Source organism: Saccopteryx bilineata, chromosome 7 (assembly GCF_036850765.1).
Source record: "Saccopteryx bilineata isolate mSacBil1 chromosome 7, mSacBil1_pri_phased_curated, whole genome shotgun sequence".
NCBI classification, from domain to species: domain Eukaryota; kingdom Metazoa; phylum Chordata; class Mammalia; order Chiroptera; family Emballonuridae; genus Saccopteryx; species Saccopteryx bilineata.
Window position 1 is genome coordinate 47,369,047 of NC_089496.1, and position 19,752 is coordinate 47,388,798.

A 19,752-nucleotide genomic window follows, 5' to 3' on the forward strand; every position below is an offset into this window, starting at 1 on the left:
CAGCTGGTAGGGTGGAGCTGGAGATGCGAGTGGCCTTCAGGGTGGGCCAGGGACTGCCGCCCTACACAGCCTCACAAGACGTTCCCACCTGGCTTCCATCAGACCTTCCACGGAGCATACACTCGGGCACCCGCCACTCCCAGGGCTGGTACTGAAAAATCCCATCTGGATGCTGGGTGACTCCTGCAGCCTCTGCTGCCCACTTCCCCGGGAATGGCAAGCCAGGAGGAAGGGGGCGCAAGCTGTTCTTCCTCCGAGTCGGAGGTGGTCCTGATTACCCTGGGTGCTGGAATAGTGGAGCCCACAGTCCCTGACTCAGAGCCCAGAGGGTCAATCTGGAGACACCTGGGTAGGAAGAGGCAACACCCCACACTCTGACCCTGAAGTTTCTTACCACTGCACCACCGGTCTTTCCTGCCTCCTGCCCTCCTCCACTCAGGTAGTAAAGAGTTACCACCACACTCACTCTGCAGGCTGGGAACTTAGCTTACGTGCCTCCCTTCCCCCTCGCGGGGTGGGGGTGGGGGGCACTGGCTAAACAAAGAGAAGCCCTAACAGGGGAATTTCACACACCCAAGGTACATAATGTGGAAGAGAGGTCTGCCCTCAAAAGGGAGGAAGTACTTCCCTCTCCCCTTTCTGGGTTCTCACTGTACGCAGCACGGGAGTCGTGGGCAAATCACTGTCTCACTGAGGTCCGAAGCTATAGCGGGGTAGGAGCATAAGGGGGCCTTACGGCTGGTGGTCAGACCATGCCACAGCCTCGGCAGGTCTCCTGCATTGGGAGGGGAGCCCTTTCCACTCCCTAAAGCACCCGCCTTCCGCGAGGAAGAGCCCGCGTGGGAGGGGCCGGGGCACTCACGCGTGGTGTTGTACTTGATGCCGTTGAAGTACTCGGGGCATGGCCTCTCCACCAGGGCTCCAGCCGCGCTCCGGGGCCAGCAGGTCCCGATCTGGTCCAAGGTCGTGTTGCAGTAGGAGTAGGGACCTGGCGGCGGAGAGAGCATAGCGGGGCTCAGAGTGATTGCCGGGGGACGCGCCGCGGGATGCCCGGCGCGAGGCTTCTGAGCGCGGGGCCCTGGACGCACCAGCGTACCAGGGAGGGGACAGGCGCCGCCCGGGGCCGCACGCCTCCCGCCTACCCTCGGGGTCCAGAGGCAGCGCCCAGCCGTCCGAGAACAGCTCCTCGGCCAGCTCCAGGCTGCAGTTGGCTTCCAGCAGGCTGTGGAGCAGCTCCGGGTCCATCGCGCCTCGCAGCGGCGCGCCGAGTGGGAGCGGGAGTGCGCGCTCGGCGTGGCCGAGACGGACCGGCTGCGAGAGTGCGAGGCCGAGGGAGCCCGGGGTTTGGACCCTGCCCGTCCAGCCGCGACCTGCCCGGCAGCCTCCAGGCGCTGCGCCCGATTGCAATCGCCCGGAGCCGCCAAGCCGGGACCTAAACGGAGAGGAGCCTCGGAGCGCACGGAACTGCGGGTCCACCCCGTTCGGTAGCGGCCAATGGCGGCGTCAGGGGGCGGGGCCCGGCTCCTCCAGCCCCCGGCCCACGGTCCTGCCTGGAGTCCGCCCTCTCAGGCCCCAGCGTGGCAGAGGACCTCGGGGAAGGGGAGCGTGGGCCTGGGTAGAGGAATGCCTGTCCGAGGATCGCAGCCACCAGAGCTGTAGCAGTAGCAAAGCGCGCCCGACAACTCGCCCAAGGAACCCACTGCAGCCTGCCTAACCGAGGGCCAGAACTGGGCGGTCGCCGCCTGAGTTCCTTCTCCCTGCAGGAGGACACTGGAAGGGGGCGGCAGGGGGCGGCAGGAGGCGGGAGCGAGAGTCCACGTGCAGATCTGCGCTCCGGAAAAGCTCCCTGTGGCTTCTGGGAAGGAAGAGGATGGGAGGGGGCCGGGGAGACCACTGAAAAGTCTAGTGAGAACACGGTGCCTGGACGGGTGAAGACCTTCACCAGGCTCTGGGGACTGGGATGGAGAGGGGTTTCCGAGGAGAATCAGCCCTGGTGAGGAGGGACTGAGCGGCGAAGAGTCGGCGGCGAAGTCCACGGGGAAAGCGTCTGAAACGATTTGGAGGACTCAACCACCAGCGTCTAACTGCTCCTAAGAGAGTCAAGTCTCTTTTCCTTTTGGCTTGAGCAGGGCCCCTGAAAGTGGTTTCCGTGGTGTGTGTGTGTGTATGTATGTATGAGAGAGAGAAGGAGAGAGAGAGAGAGAGAGAGAGAGAGAGAGAGAGAGAGAGAGAGAGATCAGGCCCCACCAGCAAATGTGGAGCTAAAAACCTTCATGTGGAATTTGCTTGGGCCCCATCGGGAGTACGTGCTCTGGAATTACTGCAGCTTCGTTCTGGGCGCCCGGGGTGAGCCCTCCTCCCACACCTGCTGAGTGTGGGGATCTGGGTTCAGGAGACAGGGCCCGGGCATGGCACACCCCGACTCAGGCTGAGTTCTGGTCCTGCCAGTCTCTGTTCTTGCTGTATGTTACCCCAGCTCTTGCCCTCTTTTCCGGGGCTGTTCCTACATCAGTGAAATGTTTTCTGCGGCCCCTACTAGCCCTGAGAGTGTCTGGTTCTGAGTTCTGAGATGCAAAGAATGAGGAAGATGTACATGTGTTCTGTGTTTCCATGTTGAGAGGACAGGGAGAGTGGGGACCCAGTTCCAGCTAGGGTGGGGGCCCAGGGGACCTAGCCCAGCCCCCCTGCCAGCCTCCACTGGAACAAAGCTGCCAGAGAAGCCCACCTGAGCCAGCGCTAGGCCAGCAGGGAGACGGGAGGAGGCAGGGGCAGCCTTGGCGCACTCGTCTCACCAGCCTCCATATTAAAATTGCTGTCGCTGCCCAGGCAGAATCAGACAGCCAGGGCACGGAGACCAGGGCTCAGCATGAGAAGCCCTCCAGAGCTGGCTGACTGGCAGGTGCATGGTGCAGGCCAGCCGGCCAGCCAGGTCTGTCCTCTGTCTCCTGAATGGACAGTTAGAGCCCTAGGCTCAGTGCTGGGCTGCTGCAGGGGCAGGGGTTCCTGGTGTCCCTAACAGCAGGTGCCAGAAGCGATGAGGGAGGTTGTGGGAGAAGGTGAGTCCCAACCCCAGCCCAAGACCTGAATCCCAACCCCAGTCCTAGGCAGAGTGCTGACCGCAGTCCCAGACAGAGTGAGCCCTGTCTCACAGGATCCCACGGAGGTCAAGGCGTGGCTGGCAGGGTCAGCCCATGTGTTTGCTGAGAAATAGTCTCCACACACAAAGGAGAGCCCTCCACACAGCACAGAGGAAAGGGGGAAGTCAAGCTAAGTGGCTAACTGGCTCATCACCAGAGCCACCATGCAGAGGAGGCAGCTATGTCAGGGGGTGGCAAGTGCCATCGCCTGGAGGCCGGGACTTTTTGTCTTGCCTGCGGCTTTCTGCAGAATGGAAGTTGGGCCGGGGTGACCTGGATTACTCTTAATCGGGAGAACACATGTAACAAAGGCTCCCTGGGAAGTGACCGTTTAGTGGCAGAGCCTCAGGCCATTCTGCATGTTGACTGGCCAGTTGGGGCCTGAGGGCAGACCCAGGGTCCCCTGGTTCTGGGATTCAGGGCCACGTCTTCTTGGATCTTGTTATTATAGGCACAGCTGTCTGTTATTCTTGGTACGACGGAAAGGAAATTGAAAAAGGTAGCCACTTTGGAACAAATTGATTTCACAGCTCACTTTAGTGCTTGTAAAAGGGTAAAAGAGGAAAAAATTATCAAGAGCTAGGGCTTCCCTGGATTAGATTAAATTCAACTATAAATAAATAAGGTAGGGGCCTTTTTGCTAACTATAGGAGCAGGGGTGGAGGGGAAGCCCCTGGGACAGGAGATGTGTTTGTGCCAGTGTTTACCCCCGGGCTGGTGAGAAAGGTTGCAGATAAGTTCAGGGAAGTGTGACAGGTGCTGGGAAAGGCACCTGTGCGTCATGAGCAGCATGGGGGGAGGGCAGGTGACTTTGGCTCACCTCTGATGTCAGCTGCAGTGGCAGTGACCAGTTCCAGGCAAGCTCAGACACACATCATGGTCCTCTGGGCACAGCCCAGGGCCTGGCATCAAACAGGCATGCAGAGCACAATGGAAACACACAGGGTGTCACACACGGTCACATGTCTCACAGCATCGCACACACCCTCTCATTCATCCCAGCACCCATCAAATATCAGCAGGAAAACAGGGTGGAAGGGGACAGAGTCTGTCCGCACCTCTGGGGGGCTGCGTGTGGCTGGACTGAATGGACGGGTGCAGAGCTGGGACAGCTGGGGGGTTTTCTGGGAGTTACAGTGGGGCTGCTGTGGGGGACATGGCGGCTCAGGAGAGGCCAGAAGGCACCCGCACTTGCCCGGTGATACTGGAGACAGTGTGCCCAGTCCAGCCACGTCTGCCCCATGCCAGCCCAGCCCACCCTACCCCAACGCACCCCACCCCACCTAACACCACAGGGGAGATGGCCTGGTGTTTTCATGTTGAACCATGGGGCCAGGCTATGGGACCAGGAAGGGTCCTCAACAACCTTCTGATCCCACATTCTCATTTACAAATGGGCAAAGGGAAGCCCAAAGGAGGACAAGAACCCCCCCACCCTCCTTGGCATCCTCATATCTCTGCAGAAGCCCAACTGTCTCCTCTACTGGGCAGGTGACCATGTCATTCCTCACAAGAGTGGCTCCCGATGGCCCTCAGGATGGAGCCCAGCTCTCTAGCTCTGAAAAGGACATTCTTCATGATCATTTGCCTCCCATCCTCTGCCTCCTGCTCAACATGAGAGGCCCTTTGGAACAGCCTGTCATTCCCTTGAGCCACTCTGTACCCCCGCACCTTTGCACGTGCTGTTCCCTCTGCCGGGAATGTCCCTAGCGCTCCTTACACCAGCTAGCCTCGCTGATGCCCACACCTACGTCCAGCGCTCAGCTCACACCTCCTTTGTCTTGCCTGGGTTGGGGGGGCCCTCCTTGGTGCCCCAATCTGCTACGGGGATGGTCTTTGTCACTCCAAGATGTTTGTTGGTTTTTCTACCGTCTCCTCTGCGAGCCTGTGGCTCCCCCAGAGCAGGGCTGGTCATGCTCACTAACTAGCCCCAGAACCCATCAGAATGGTCCGGGCCTGTGCTCAGAGAGTCCCCACTGAAAGAGAGATGCCTTGGCAGCCGCCTGGTCTCCTGGGCCAAGGCTCCCTTCCCATTTGACCAGCCCTGGGGTGTGTGTGTGTGTATTTAGGACTGAGGAGTTATTTCAAGGGATCTCTGAATCCGCTGGACCTGTGCCTGCGGACCGAATAAAAAATATGCCTTACAACATATACCTCTACAGTGAATAAAACCAGTAATCCATTTAAAGCCTGCCTGAAGTCTCTGGTGATTGATGATGCATGTTTTCCCTTTTATTTGGACCGCAGTCAAGGGCATACAGTTTAATTGATCACAGCCCTTGATTCATGACCCCTTCTCATCATTAGCCCATACATGGCCTCACTTTATTTTATTTTTGTCTTTTTTTTTTCATGGAAATTTGTATGCAGCAGTAAGGATAATGATTTTCTCCCCCAAATCTGAAACTAGATCATTACCAATCCCTTCCAGATCTATCCACGCACTCAGTCCCCAGAGGGAATGTTCTCTGCAATGTTGCATCCATCATTGCCTTGCATTTCCTTAGCTTTTCCCATTTCAGGGCGTGTGTGTGTGTGTGTGTGTGTGTGTGCCTAAACAGTGGATGGTCTGGTTTTACTTGTGTCTGAACTTTATGTTAGCCGTTCCGCATTTTGTCAATCCGTGGACACTGGGAGGGAGATCGCTACCACGTAGGGACCTGATCAACTATTCCTGACGTCAAAGGGCATCATCACAGCCTCCACGTCCCACTCAGGGGCACAGTTAATGAAGGAGGATGCGTCCCCCCGGCGGCTGCAAGGCAAGATCATGTGCTGGGTACATATTTGGTGACATGGGGACAGGCTCACTCTGAGTTACAAGAGGAAAAAGCAGGTTAGAAAACTGCGGACACAGGATTGTCCCAGTTTTATTTTTTTAGATAAATGGGAAAACGTGAGACTCTGTGAATTGATAAACTCCTGGGGCATATAAATATTATAAAACTTCCTGGGGTTGAGGGATAAGGAACACTTATTGTCTTCTTCGATTTAAAAAAAATATTTTTTCCAAATGTGTGTGTGTGTGTGTGTGTGTGTAGTGTGTATGTAGTGTGTATCGCATTTAAAAACAGATGAATGGTATTACGAGTTGGGCAGGGGAAGCATTGTGGTTGGAAAAGTTGGGACACTGCTCTCAATAGAAGGGGAGGGCGGGGAACCATTTTTCAGGGAGGCGAGGGGGAGGGGAGGGTGGGGAGGAGGCAGTGTGCCTGCGGACACACCAGCAGTGCCTCAGAGCGCAGAGCTCTGAAGAGGGGCAGACTGGGGTCCTCCCGATATGCGGGGGGCTCTGTTTCCTGCCTGATAGCTGCTTGCCGTGGCTCATGCTGGGCGTGTCCACGGTCTCTCATTCAAGCTTTTCCGTAAGCCTCTGAGGTTCATTTAGACCAGGGGTCTCAAACTCGCGGCCCGCCAAACAATTTTGTGCGGCCCGCAGACTAATCCACAAATTTCAAAATATTTTGGATAAAATTAAGTAAGCCTAGGGGCCTACTTGTATTTTTCATTTCTCTAGCATCCTAGCTAGATATTAGCTTAGTTAACAGCAGTTGTGATGCGAACTACAGTTTCCGGTCGTTTTGTGACACTGAGTAAACTGCATGTACAATTGTGCTTGTTGTACTGATTTTTTTTTTGTTTTCAACTGCAGTGAGAAAAGTGTTGCATAACAGTTGCCTTTTGTAGACCTAGTGCTGCCGCTGAACGGCTGTGATCTTGCTCTGCGGCCCACATGCTGAGTTGAGTTTGAGACCCCTGATTTAGACCCATTTATAACAGATGGAAAAACTGAGGCTCAGAAGGTGTGACCGAACTGTGTTTCTCAAAGTCTACATAATTAAAGTCCTGACCCCCAATCCCTCAGAATGCGACCTCCTTTTGGGGTAGGTAATAAGACATTAGGATGCTGGGTATCCTTTTAAGAAGTGGGGATTGGGACACAGATGCACAGAGGGGAGGCCACGTGAAGACCTGGGGAGGACACAGCCATGGACAGGCCCAGGAGGGAGGCCTCAGAAGGCAGTGACCCTGCAGACATTTGTTCCTGGACTTCGGGCCTCCAGAACCGTGAGAAAATGCGTTTCTGTGGTTTAATATCAGCCCGTGGGGTTTTACTGCGGCCCTGGCCAGCCGATGCAGAAGGGTTAGGTGACTTGTCCGGAGTCACACAGCTGTGGTGGAGGAGCTAGGGGCCAGACTTGGGTCTGTCTGACCCGAGTCCCTGAGCTCTGGAGCCCCACAGTGTAAGGGCAGGCAGCCAGGCTGCCCTCTCCCAGGCCCGACTGAGGGTGCGTCTGGTGCCGGGTCTCAGCGAGGCTGTCCTCTCCCATGCCCGACTGAGGGTGCGTCTGGTGCCGGGTCTCAGTGCTGACCGGCACCTTGCACCAGGCTCTCGGGCACCCCCAGCGCTCCTCCTTCCCGGCGGACGCAGACCTGAGAAGGCCAGGATGCTGCGGGGGCCCCTGGGGACACCTGTGAGCCCGAGTCCCTGAGAGGCCGGGGCTGTTCTGAGCTCTGCCGTGGCTGGCCCTGACTCTGAACTGGCAGCTGGAAAACTCTGAGGGGTCAGAATTCGGGAGCTTTATGAGAAAGTGATGCGGTAGTCACGGCAACCAGAGAATGCATCTCACACCTTCTGTTGGTCTTGCCAGAGTTGAAAAGCAGAGGGGCAGCCCGTCCTCGGATACTGAACGAGGCTCCCGGGGCTTCCTTTGGGTGCGGATACAGGGAGCTGGGCGCTGGAGGACCACTCCCAGCCAGCCCGCCATCGCCAGGGAAGAGCCTGAGCCCCACGTGGGGACAGGGACTGCCCGCCAAGGACGGAGACCAGAGCCAAGCAGGGAAGCAGGGAGTCAGTCACAGTCCCCCACCCCGCCCAGCGTGGGCTGGCCCAGGACAGCCTCTTCTTCCTGCGGACCTGCAGGTCCTGGGGGCCCACGCTCATCTCCAGGGACTGCCGCGGGGGGCTGGCGTACCTGAGAGGTTGACAAGGGTGGTGATGGTGTGGCAGTACTGCTCCAACAGTGCCCACGGGCGCGGGTCTCTGGGTGCCTGGCGTGGCCCAGCTGCCTAGGAAACAGGGACGAGGGTCAGAGTTCCGGCCATAGGTAGCCATTGACAGCACAGGCCTGTCCTCTTCCCTGTTACGTCATTCATCCCTTACCTCTCTTAGCTCTGTTGTACCAACGGGGAAACAGAGGCAGGAAATGCCCAAGGCCAAATAGCAGACTGGTAGCCCGGCTAGGCCTGGAATGCTGTCCTCAGCAGCGATCCGGTGCAACTTGACCTCTGAGCTAGGCCTCTGCTCCGTCCACCCCTCAGCCCCTAGAGATGTCCTCGTCAGGACGGGATGCTCCGCCGTGGAGGGACCCGTGTCCTTTTATTGAGGTGGAGGTCCACCAGCCATTCGTTCACCCAATAAGTATTTATAGATCGCCTACTGTGTGTCAGGCCCTGGCTGGGGGACCCAGCGGGCACACTGGGTAGTCTCGGGCTAGGTAAGAACCCCACAGACTCAGAGGGTGAAGATGGGAGCAGGAGAGAGGGGTTAGTTTCACATGATCAAACAGGTAAACAGGCAGTGACAAAAGGCTCAGGTTAACACAGGGGAGAGACACCTAGCCTGCATGTGGAAGACAAGGGGAGCTTCCTGGAAGAGGTGGCACTTTGAGGATGACCAGAGGATGAGTAGGGAAAAGGGAAGGCGTGCCAGTGAGAGAACTCTCCAGAGAATGGACACGGTTGTTGTGACAGTGGCAACCCCATCCAAAAGATAAGAAACCACCCGGGCGGGACCCCAGCTCCTGAGAAGATCGTGGGAGTGGGTGCTGGGCAGGAGGGTAAGAAGATGTGGGTATCTCTGGGTGTCAGGGGCTCTCTTCTGGTAGGAAGGATGGATGGCTGACCCACTTGTCACAGCGTCTACAATTTGCTACGGAGGAGCGGGGTGGCGTCATGGAGGTGGTCATGCTGATGTACGCTTTGAAGGTTGAATAGGAGTTTGCCCAAATGATAAGGGCAGTGCCAGGAGGGGCACCCCGGGGGGGGAGAGCACAGCATGTGCCAAGGCTGAGAGGCTGAAAAACCCGTGGTGTGAGGCTGACCGAGAGCAATGCGCTCTCAGACACTAACCCTTGTCCCTCATGTCTCCCAAGACCACCACATTTCCTACTCTGTGGCCAGTGTGTGTGTGCATGAGTTGTGTGCACGTGTGTGCACGTGTGTATGTGTGTATGCGCATGTGTGTGTACACAGGAAGACTTTTATGCCCTTCAAATCTTGATATTTCTGATCCTAGGGTTCCAGAAGTCACTGCCCCACCGGTGGGTAGCCCTTCCCTGTCCCCCTGCCTGTCAGATGTTCCCTCCCTGATGGCTGGCTCAATGTCTGTCCCAGGATGTCCTCGGGGCCAGGACCCAACAGCCCTCAAATAGCACATTCCCTTCATGGGGCTCATTCTATTTCCTGTGCGGGGTTGAAGGCTGCATGCTCAGCCTCCCCCGCTGGCCTGGGGCTCCTAGCTAATGATCCCACCTGGTCAGATGGGAAAGTGTTGTCCCCTGCCCCCCCAACCCTGCACCAAGAGCCTAGGGCTGCAGGACAGCAGTTAGAGGTGCTCACCATGCCCGGGACATGCCAGCGCTCACCCACCACGCAAGGTGCAGGACAGCGGGTGTGCAGGACAGCGGGTGTGCAGGACAGCGGGTGTGCAGGACAGCGGGCGTGCAGGACAGCGGGCGTGCAGGACAGCGGGTGTGCAGGACAGCGGGTGTGCAGGACAGCGGATGTGCAGGACAGCGGGTGTGCAGGACAGCGGGTGTGCAGGACAGTGGATGTGCAGGACAGCAGGTGTGCAGGACAGTGGATGTGCAGCATGTCTGTGTGGGTAGGGGCTGTGTACCGTGTCTATGCAGCGTGTCCGTGTGTGGGTAGGGGGCGTGTACCGTGTCTGTGCAGCGTGTGTGTGTGTGGGTAGGGGGCATGTACCGTGTCTATGCAGCGTGTCCGTGTGTGGGTAGGGGGCGTGTACCGTGTCTGTGCAGCGTGTGTGTGTGTGGGTAGGGGGCGTGTACCGTGTCTGTGCAGCGTGTGTGTGTGTGGGTAGGGGGCGTGTACCGTGTCTGTGCAGCGTGTCCGTGTGTGGGTAGGGGGTGTGTACCGTGTCGGTGCAGCAGTGGATGGGTGGTGTGTACCGTGTCTGTGCAGTGTGTGTGTGTGGGTTGGGAGTGTACCATGTTCGTGCAGCAGTGGGTGGGTGGTGTGTACCGTGTGGGTGCAGTGTGTGTGTGGGTGGGTGGTGTGTACCGTGTGGGTGCAGTGTGTGTGTGGGTTGGGAGTGTACGTGTCAGTGCAGTGTGGGTGGGTGGGGGGCGCCGTGAGGGCCTTCCCGAGCCGTCAGCCAGGAGCTGTCATGTTGGCCGAGCTCAAGTCCTCATCCTCCAGGAAATTTTCCTAGAAACCCCGCGTTCCTCCTTCCCCAATTCACTAGCCAGTGTGGACCCCCTTTAGCCCTCAGCACCCCTTTTCTGGACTGGGGTCCCTGAACACGCACCCTGTACAGGTGGGAGGAGAGGCTTGTTTGGCGTGAAGTCGGCACTTACTATGGACTAGACATAGCACTAAATAGCTTGTTTCATTTCCTAAGCAGCTTCTGAGGCAGCTGCAAATAAATCCACTTTATGGATGTGAGTCTCAGAGAAGTGATGTCACCTTCCAAGGCCACACCGCAGGTTGGAGGCAGAGGCAGGGTCAGACAGACAGGCTGGTGGCTTGGTCAGATATTCACAGAAGAGCTGAGAAAGCAAAGGCCTTTGGTCCAAACAGAGTGGCAGTGGGGTCGGGAGGCCACTCAAGTGAGGAGCTGCTCTCACCACCGTGGAGCGCGGACCCGCGGGCAGAAAGCTGGTCACGGGAGGAGTGCGGCAGACCTAGCCGCCCGGGTAGCGACTTGTGTGAGGGCGACGGGAAGTCGGAGCTCTATGACCGCGAGTTCCCTGGAGACCCTGTTGTTCTCCACTGGGCTCTGTACTCACGAGCTCCTGGCTGTCCCAGGGGCAGAGAGCTGCTGCTGCCCCTCACTCCCATTCCCAGTCCAGAGCCTGGCACACAGCAGGTGCTCAGGAAATGTCTGCTGGCCAACTGGGTGGGTGGTTGTCTCAGCCACGAAGAGCGACATCCTCACCCCCCGTTCCGGGAGCTCAGGCTCTGGGCTTCTCCTGTCTGTCAGACTCCCTTCTCTGTGGACTGTCACTCTGAGGCCAGCCCAGGTCCTGGTCCCAGCCTCTGCGCCCAACACTGGAAGCCCTCACCTTAGACGAGGGCATGGGAGAGGCCCTGGGAGGGGGAGGGGAGGGCGAGTCAGTGCCAAGACACCAGCTGCTCTTCCTCCGCCCTGGGCCCAGTCCAGGCAGAACTCTGTGCCCCAGGGCCAGGCAGGCCCCGAAAGTGCCACCTCCCTGGAGCCAGGGGGTCTGGCCGAGCCTAATGCTCCCTCTTGTCCTCCTGGCCTGGGGACAAACTTCATCTAAATTTAGCCCCTGCTCTAAGCCTGGGAGATTTACGGGACCACAGGTCTTGCAGCCAGACTGCCAGTAACCAGAGGGGAAGGGGTTGAGCCCCTCCTGCTGCCTCCTTCTCTGTCCAAGGTCAGAGAGGGCCCTCCAGGTGGGAGAGGACTCCTTCCCACGTGTCCTTTCATTCACTGGTTTCATCCAGCCTGTTCTAGAGACAGAGGAGGGAGAGACTCCACTCTGCTCCCCTCTCCCAGGGGCAGATGGGGAGAGAGGAGTGGGGGGAGGAGGAGAGGGGATGGAGAGGGAGAGATGGAGGGGGAGATGGAGAGGGGGAGAGGGGGCAGAGAGGAGGAGGAGAGGGGAGGGAGAGGGGGAGATGGAGGGGGAGATGGAGAGGGGGAGAGGGGGCAGAGAGGAGGAGGGGAGGGATGGAGAAGGGGAGATGGAGAAGGGGAGATGGAAGGGGGGAGGGATGGAGAGGGGGAGAGGGGGCAGAAAGGAAGAGGGGAGGGAATGGAGAGGGGGTGATGGAGGGGGCAGAGAGGAGGAGGGGAGGGGATGGAGAGGGGTGTGGAAGGGCAGAGGAGGTGGCACTCTGTGCCCGGAGCAGACAGGAGGACACAGTAGGCAGTACAGGAGCGGAGGCTGTCTGAGACAGAGGGCGAGGGTGGGAAGTCATATGAAGGAACCAGGTGATTATTTCTATGGCGACTGAGCAGGCTTCCTGGAAGGGAAAACCTTAGACACTCGGTTCTAACGTAGCAGGTGTTGGACTTCGTGTGAGGACCCCCGAGGGCCCCTCGGTAGCTTCTAGCAGACTCTCCCATCCCTGAGCCTGTTTGAAAGTCCTTTCCTAAGAGACCCTACTCTCCCTTCCAGTCCTAATGCAGCCTCCAACGTGTCTGGAGAAGCTTCCAGGCCTCGCCTCACTGTGTATTCTGTCATCTCTGGAAGCCTCTGGCTCTCTCTCTCCCTCTCTCTCTCTCTCTCTCTCTCTCTCCCTCTCTCTCTCTCTCTCTCTCTCTCCCTCTCTCTCTCTCTCTCTCCCTCCCTCTCTCTCTCTCTCTCTCTCTCTCTCTCTCGTCCGCCTCCCCTCACCCTGCTGAGCCCTAGGCCTTGCACACAGGTGTTTGGAGGTGGTGGGGGCAGGACAGGAGAGGGAGGAAATACCTTGGCCCCCCCCAAAAGGGAGAAGGAGCTAGCCGGCAGGAGGTCCTATAGTCGGACACTAGTCCTAGAATTACTTCCTTAGTTACCAACTCATCTAATGGCCAGTTTGCCAGAAAGTCACCCTTTTCCGAATTGTTCTGGCATCTGAGTGTCCTAAAAGTAAGTCAACATTAAAATTAAATCACATTAGGCCTGACCTGTGGTGGCGCAGTGGATAAAGCGTCGACCTGGAAATGCTGAGGTCGCCGGTTCGAAACCCTGGGCTTGCCTGGTCAAGGCACATATGGGAGTTGATGCTTCCAGCTCCTCCCCCCTGTCTCTCTCTCCTCTCTCTCTCCTCTCTAAAATGAATAAGTAAAATAAAATAAATTAAAAAAAAAATTAAATCACATTAAAGTGAAACTTTTGTTGCGTGAAGGGAATCTGGAGCGGTGCGGCCTGGTTTGAATCCTGGCCCTGCCACTTCCCAGCCCAGTGGGCTTGGGCACGTGACCTGGCCTTAGCCTTCTCATCTGGAGAATGGGGATGAGGATGGTCTCATCTCCTGGGGTGGTTGTGAAGTGTAAAATAGATAATGCCTGTCAGTGCTGACAACAGTGCTGGGCACATGGCTAAATAGAATAAACAAAATAAACTTCTTGAATCATCTAGCCTTCCCTCTGGTGGATTTGAAAGGACATCTTAAAACTTCATGTTTTAAATAAAGAGACTGTGGACAAACTACACTTTGGCAGAGGATTCCTAAGCATGGTTGACATTAAAGTAGAACATGACAGCTAAGAGGATGCAGAGTCGTTCCCTAATTCTGCCAATTTGAGACTTACTAGGAGTACAAAATTAAGTAAGCAGCACCCTTGGGCCAACTGCTTTAAAAAAAATACTTAAACATTAACACAATAGCAAAAACAAAGAAGAAGAAAAAAAGTTGGTCAAGTTAGGAAACACCCAGGAAGTAGTTGAACTTGGGGGAAATCATTAGATGACTCGGCTTCTGACAGAAGGAGCCGTGAGAACCCTGCGGTGCGGACCCTCAGAGTGGGTGCACAGGGCCTGCCCCGGCTCTGGCCCTGGAGAGGGCTGTGCAGGGACTCGGGCCAGTTAGGGACGGGTTGGGCTTCCGGGGACTTCTTTCTTGTCTGGACCTCCTCGGGGTGGCTGTCACCCACAGCGTCTCTGTCCTGAGACCCCCAGAAGGAGAGGGGATTCCCGAGTCTTGCTGCCCCAAGGTCAGAGGGGCTGGACTCAGCCAGCAGGGGCTGGTAGACTCCTGGGGTCTTCAGAGAGCCAGGGGCAAGAAGCTCAACATGGTCCATTCCAGGGCTGAGGAACCCTGCAGCCATATTTGTTAGCCTCCCTCAGCCTCCATTTCCGGCTGTCAACGACTGTCCCACCTTCCGGGCTTTTTAGTGAAGTACAGAGAACAGTGCCAGGTGCACAGGATTATAGCTCCGCCTCTCAAAGCGGCTTCCCCAAGGCCTCCGAGGGCAACCCGGGAGCCCCAGGGTCTAGGCTGGGCTCCCCCAGGCCCTTGCAGGGTGGGCCGGGACAGGGTGTCCTCCCCACTGAACCACCAGGACTTTCCCGGTAGCAAATCAGGTTAGGCTTCTCCTCTGCTTAGCCCTGCCCTTGGGACAGAAATCAGAACCCACCAGGACCCACCAGGACCCTCTGCGGCCTCACGCCATCTCTTCTTAGGGTTGGGGTCCCAGGGACTTCCTGCAGCTTCCTTTCCGCTAGCGCTCCCCCCAACTCCGCTGCCACCTGCCCCCACCCCTCCCCGCACCCTGTGGGAGGCTCTCATTCCCACACACACTTTTTGCAGTTCCAGTGACCAGCGTTTGTAAATACACGTTTAATTCTCCGCCACCATCGCCTTCCTGCCAGTGTCTCCTCCTAGGCTGTCACCTCCATAGGGCAGGAGGCATGGGCTGGGGTGTCTACTCCTGTGTCCTCGCCATGCGAGGTCCTGCTTCTTGAACAGTGTTTGAATAAATGAGGGCAGAAAGCCAGGCCCCTCCCAAGTCACCTTCCCACCCCACGGCCTGCTCATGTTCTCATTTCTCAGCGAGCAGAAATCTCCCCACACTTGGACGAGGACCCAGAAGTAAATCCCGTTACCGCAAAGCCCAGAGCAAGGAAGCCTAGGCTTTGGGGCCCGGGAGACCACGGTTTCGTTTCTCTCTGTCTGGTTACGTCCTGAGCAACTCTGGGCGAGTTACTAGTTTCTAGTCTCGGGCTGGAGTCTTCCAGGGAGCTCAGGGCAGGGCCTGGTTCTGACGATCCGAGAACCCATAGTACCCTCCCACGGACCCCCTCTGCCTGGCGGCCTGGCACCGGAGTAGCAATCGGAAGCCATTTCCATCTAACTTGTGCTCTGGCTTCATGCTCCCCGGAGGGGAGGGGCAAGGGGCGACCACAGCCCCGACACTGGCTCTCTTGGAGGGCACCTCGCCCAAGAACAAGTGGGAAGAAGCAAAAAGAACTCAAAGCCCAGGACTTGGGTTTTTTTTTGTGGGCGTGGGATAGGTAGTGAAACCATGCCACATCTCCACCCGTCCCAAATACAGCAAGCAATGTCATTAAAAGGACTTGGCAGGTCTAGAGGTTGTCTGTCCCTTGAGACACTAAGCATACATACCTCAGCAAGTGCCCAACCTTCTCCTCCACCCCACCAGACCCCTTGGGAGGACATGGCCCTGGTGTCTTCATGGTGATCTCTAGTGCCTGGCACAGAACCATAGCTGCACTAACCGAGGGCTTGCTCTGTGCCACGCGAGAGACTCAGCGCTTTACTGGTATGACCTCAACTCTCCCCCGTGACAGCCCTGTTCAGTAAGCACTGATTCAGCCCATTCTACCGACGAGGAAACGGAGGCTCAGAAAATTTGAGCAACCTGTCTAAGGTCACAAACTAAGCACCAAAGCATGGATTTGAATCTGTCTGTGGACAAAGCCACTTTGCCACTGTCAGTGGACACTTACTACCTACCTCTTGAATGGCTATCAAATGCATGATGAATCCCCTGGGTACATAAGGGGACATCAAGGCCCAGGACATGAGCCCCAGGGCTGGTCTGTAGTGGAATCCGATGGGACCAAGCCTCCTGACTCCCATCCTGAATCTCCCCCACAGTGTGTGGCCTCTTGACCTTTCTTTGCCCTTTGAACCCTTTTAATGTCATGGCTCTTGATGAAAAGTATGGTCTGGGATAGGCTGCCCTCCCTCTCTGAGCCTCAGTTTCCTTATCTGTAAAATGAGGAGAGGGTTAGAGGGCGACTCCTGCACTGAGAATGTGTTTCTGAGAATCACGCCCTCCTGGCCTCCTGCGTGCCTTCAGCTTTCTTTATAGGATAGCTCCTCTCCATCCCCTCCCACCAGCTGCCTCCTGCAGACCCCTGCTCTGGCCAAAGCGTCCCCACAGCTTTGGGAAACCTTGGTGAGGTTAGTCCCCCAGGGGCCCCATTGCTCATTTGGTCCTGAAGGCTTCCTGGTTTCAGGCCTTGAGAGTAGGGTGAGGTCAGGGCCCCAGGTGATGGGGAGAGCTCTGTGGTGGTTAGGGGAAGGGCCACAACTGAGGGAGGGGGCAAGAAAGGGACCGGAGATTCAGCAAGGGCAGGTGGAGGGAGGTCTGCGGGGGAGGGGACAGAATGGCCAGGGGGTAAGGGATTTCTGGGCCTGAGGAGGGGCATGCCCCAGCGCTAAGAGGTCAGCCAGTACGCCCATCACCCACAGGGCCTCTCAGTCCTACCCTAGCTGCTGCCAGTTTCATCTCTCCCCCACCCGCGCCCCTCATCCCGGCAGGAGATCAACTCCCCATCATCGCACGCAGGGATCCCCAACCCCACATCGGCCACCCAGCACTCAGGAACTGAGCACTGAGACCCCTGCCCACGCCCCCAGCAAGATAGCGGGGAGCTCCAGCTCCCGGCGCCGCCCTCCTCCCCTGAGATATGCCCCCCCTCCCCGCTCCCCACACTTACTCCGAGCAGGGGCGGGAGGAGGCACAGCAGGCAGAAGAAGGGGTGTGAGACGTGGAGGTAGCGCGAAGGTCCCGCGGGACCCCCCATGCCACGGCTAGCGACAGGAGCGCACGTCCCGGCCGCCTGCCCCACCCCGGGCCACAGCGAGTCGACCCTGCCCCGCCTTCCCCACCCAGCCAAGAGGCCAAGGTGAGGGTATTCTCCCCTGACCCCACCCCCCACCCCAACCCAGAGCGGCGGCGACACCGCCCACACCCGCCCCCTCCAGGTTATTTATAGCGGGCGCTGGGCAGCCGCTTCTTCCCCGGCAGCCAGGGGCCAAACTCTGCCTGGAGCCTGCCCAGAAGGAGTTAAGGAGTTAATGCCTGTTCTCCACAGCCGCCTTTGCCTTTGCCTTTGCCTTTGCCTTTGCCTGGCTGTAGCCACCTTCCCGGGGACAGAGGAATTCGGAAAGGGAGGACGGTCCTGGCTGTGGCCCGAGTGCAGAGTGGGCTGGGTGGGCCTCACCCTGATCAGGCTTCCAGGCCCGCGGGCATAGTCTAATCGTCCCGGGAGCTTCGTCCAGGTGCCAGCGCCTGATGGGACAATTGGAAGTTGAATGTGGAAACAGATGAAATAATACTACTGCATCACTGTCCAACTTCCCGGTTGGAATAACTACACTGTGGGTGAGAGAATGCTCTTTGGGAAAACACACTTAGGGGTAGATATGTATTTAGGGGCGTCATGGATCTAACTTATTTTTAAATGGTTCCCAAATACAGACATATACAAGTATCTCGAGAGAGAACAGTAAAGCAGATGAATTAACATTCAAATACTCGGTATTGGGGGCAGCAGGTGTATGGGTACACTTTGAATCATTCTTCCAACTTTCCTGTAAATGTGAAATAAAATGCTAAAAAATAACTTTTAAAAACTCTAACAAAACAACAAGTACAGCAAATATAGTGATACCAGGACCCACCTGGAGAGCCCCATTACACAGGAGAGGGCAGGCTCAGAACTGGCACGGGTCAGCGGATTGCCCAGGGATCCTGGTGTCAGGCAGGGCGGAGCCGTGTCCTTCTCTGGCAGGGACAGGTCCAACCTGTGCCCGAGTCAGGGTTCAGGAAGTAAGGCCTGTTTTCAGCGCTGCTGCAGCAGCCTGTGGACCTGTTCCAACAGGTGGGCCTGGTGCAGGGAGTTTAAAAGCTTAAGCAGCAGTCGTTAGGATCTGAGCAGAAAGCATGTGAGGAATGTGATTAGTGGGCCACAGAGTTTTTCTGGGAGGGTGCACACAACGTGGGCACAGGCCCTGCAGAATTTTAGCATGATTTTAGGAAACTAAGATACTGTGTTCACTCTGGTATTCCCACCCTCAGGTCCTCCTCCTCTCTACCCCTTCCTTCAGGCAGTCTTCCCTGATTGCTCCCACATCACCCTCCCCTGAAATCTCCCAGGCCTGAGTCTGAGCCCCAGCATTTCCCTGGTGTGGATTATTCTCTAACTGCCCTTTGGAGGCGGGTGGTCTCCAAGCAGCTTGGGCAGAGCCGGGTCTCCCCTTTCCCCCTTTCCCCCTTTCCCCCTGCCTCCTCTGTTGTAGGGAGCCCCGTCCCAATGGTGCAGGGGAATCTTTATGGGAATAGCTGAGGAATAATTGACAAGATCTCTCCACTCATTTGGGGGTGACAGGATGGAACCCCTTCCCACGTGCAGAGACAGGATATGGCTTTACTGGACCTAGTCAGGTGGCCTTGGTCAGAGGGGCTCCTGGCAGGAGTTGACCATTTGGCAGGACTTTGACGGGTGGGTAGATGCAGAAAGAGAGTTGGGGGGTCAGCGTGAGGTGCCACATTCCTCTTCAGCACGTGTTCCTGGAGCATCTTCAAGGCCGACTTCTCAAGGTTAGGCAGACAGCACGGGCTCTGCCTTGCCCGGATAGCTCGGTTGGTTAGTGCATACTCCCGATATACAAGGGTTGCAAGTTCAATCTCCGGTCAGGGCACATACAGGAACAGGTGAATGTTTCTGTCTCTCTTTTTCTCCCTTCTTCTCTTTCTCAAATCAATCAATAAATTAAAAAGAAAGAAAGAAAGAAAGAAAGAAAGAAAGAAAGAAAGAAAGAAAGAAAGAAAGAAAGGCCTACCCCAGCCTGTGGGGTGTGAGAGGAACAGGGAGAGTTGTGGGGCCCATGAGACCGGATGCTGGGTACAAGGCATGGGGCAGCTCAGGGCCGGGCGGGAGGCGGCCTGGGAGGAGAAGTGCTGTAGGAGCCCCTGGAGGACGTGAGTGTGGGGAAGAAGGAGAGGTTTACTCCAGAGGGACAGTCAGGGTGGACAGAAGCAGGAACCCGGCCAGGACCGGCTGGCTCAGCAGGGGCCCCGGTGGACTGCGGGCAGTGGGGGGCAGTGGAGGGCCAGGGAGTGGACGATAAGCTGGGAGGAAGCTCTACTTCCAGGAGGGTCCACGGAGCAGGCACGGAGGCGATCAGCCCGTTTCTCCCTGGCAGGGCTTTCCTGTGTTTCCCAATCAGTATCCCTCACTCCCCCAGCCTGTGTCTCTCTTAGGAGGACTGTTCTGGGACCACTGGAAACACAGGTTGCACAGAGTTGGGGGTCCCCAGGTACCCCAAGCCCAACTCCCAAAGTCATGCTTAGCCACTGACTGGAGGTGGAGAACTCCAGGTGTTGTTAACAGCCCAGGAACCCCTATAGGGTCCAGGAGGCTGGGACTTTGCCTGCATCTCACTGCTGGGGCGTCTTCCCCTTCCTTGTCTTGCTTTGTGCCCTCTCTTACCAGTCTCTCCTGGGAACAGTCCCTTTACAAGTCACAGCGGTGACGCCTCATCTCACCCTTAGGGAAGCTGACCTGAGGGAGCCTAGAAGGTCAGGGAAGTCTGGACCTGAACATTCTAAATGTAATGGGTTAAAAACAATAACCATAAAATCATACAAAACCCCGGAACCCCT

The 19,752-nt window shown here is 57.1% G+C and overlaps 1 protein-coding gene across 5 annotated transcripts in view; it reads right to left on the reverse strand.

Annotated features, from left to right (window-relative positions):
• Positions 1–16,949, reverse strand: part of CRHR2 (corticotropin releasing hormone receptor 2) — a 40,290-nt gene extending 23,341 nt beyond the window's left edge. For 3 of the 5 annotated variants that reach the window (XM_066239990.1, XM_066239991.1, XM_066239989.1), the window contains exons 1-3: positions 16,802–16,949; positions 8,114–8,207; positions 863–988 (exon numbers count right to left, since the gene is read on the reverse strand). In XM_066239990.1, coding sequence (XP_066096087.1) covers positions 863–988; positions 8,114–8,207; positions 16,802–16,888 — 307 coding nt within the window. In that variant the 5' untranslated portion in view covers positions 16,889–16,949. Of the gene's footprint in view, positions 1–862; positions 989–1,142; positions 1,425–8,113; positions 8,208–16,801 lie in introns of those variants that run through there. The other 2 variants (XM_066239993.1, XM_066239992.1) reach the window with 1 other exon arrangement.
• Positions 16,950–19,752: the final 2,803 nt, after the last annotated feature.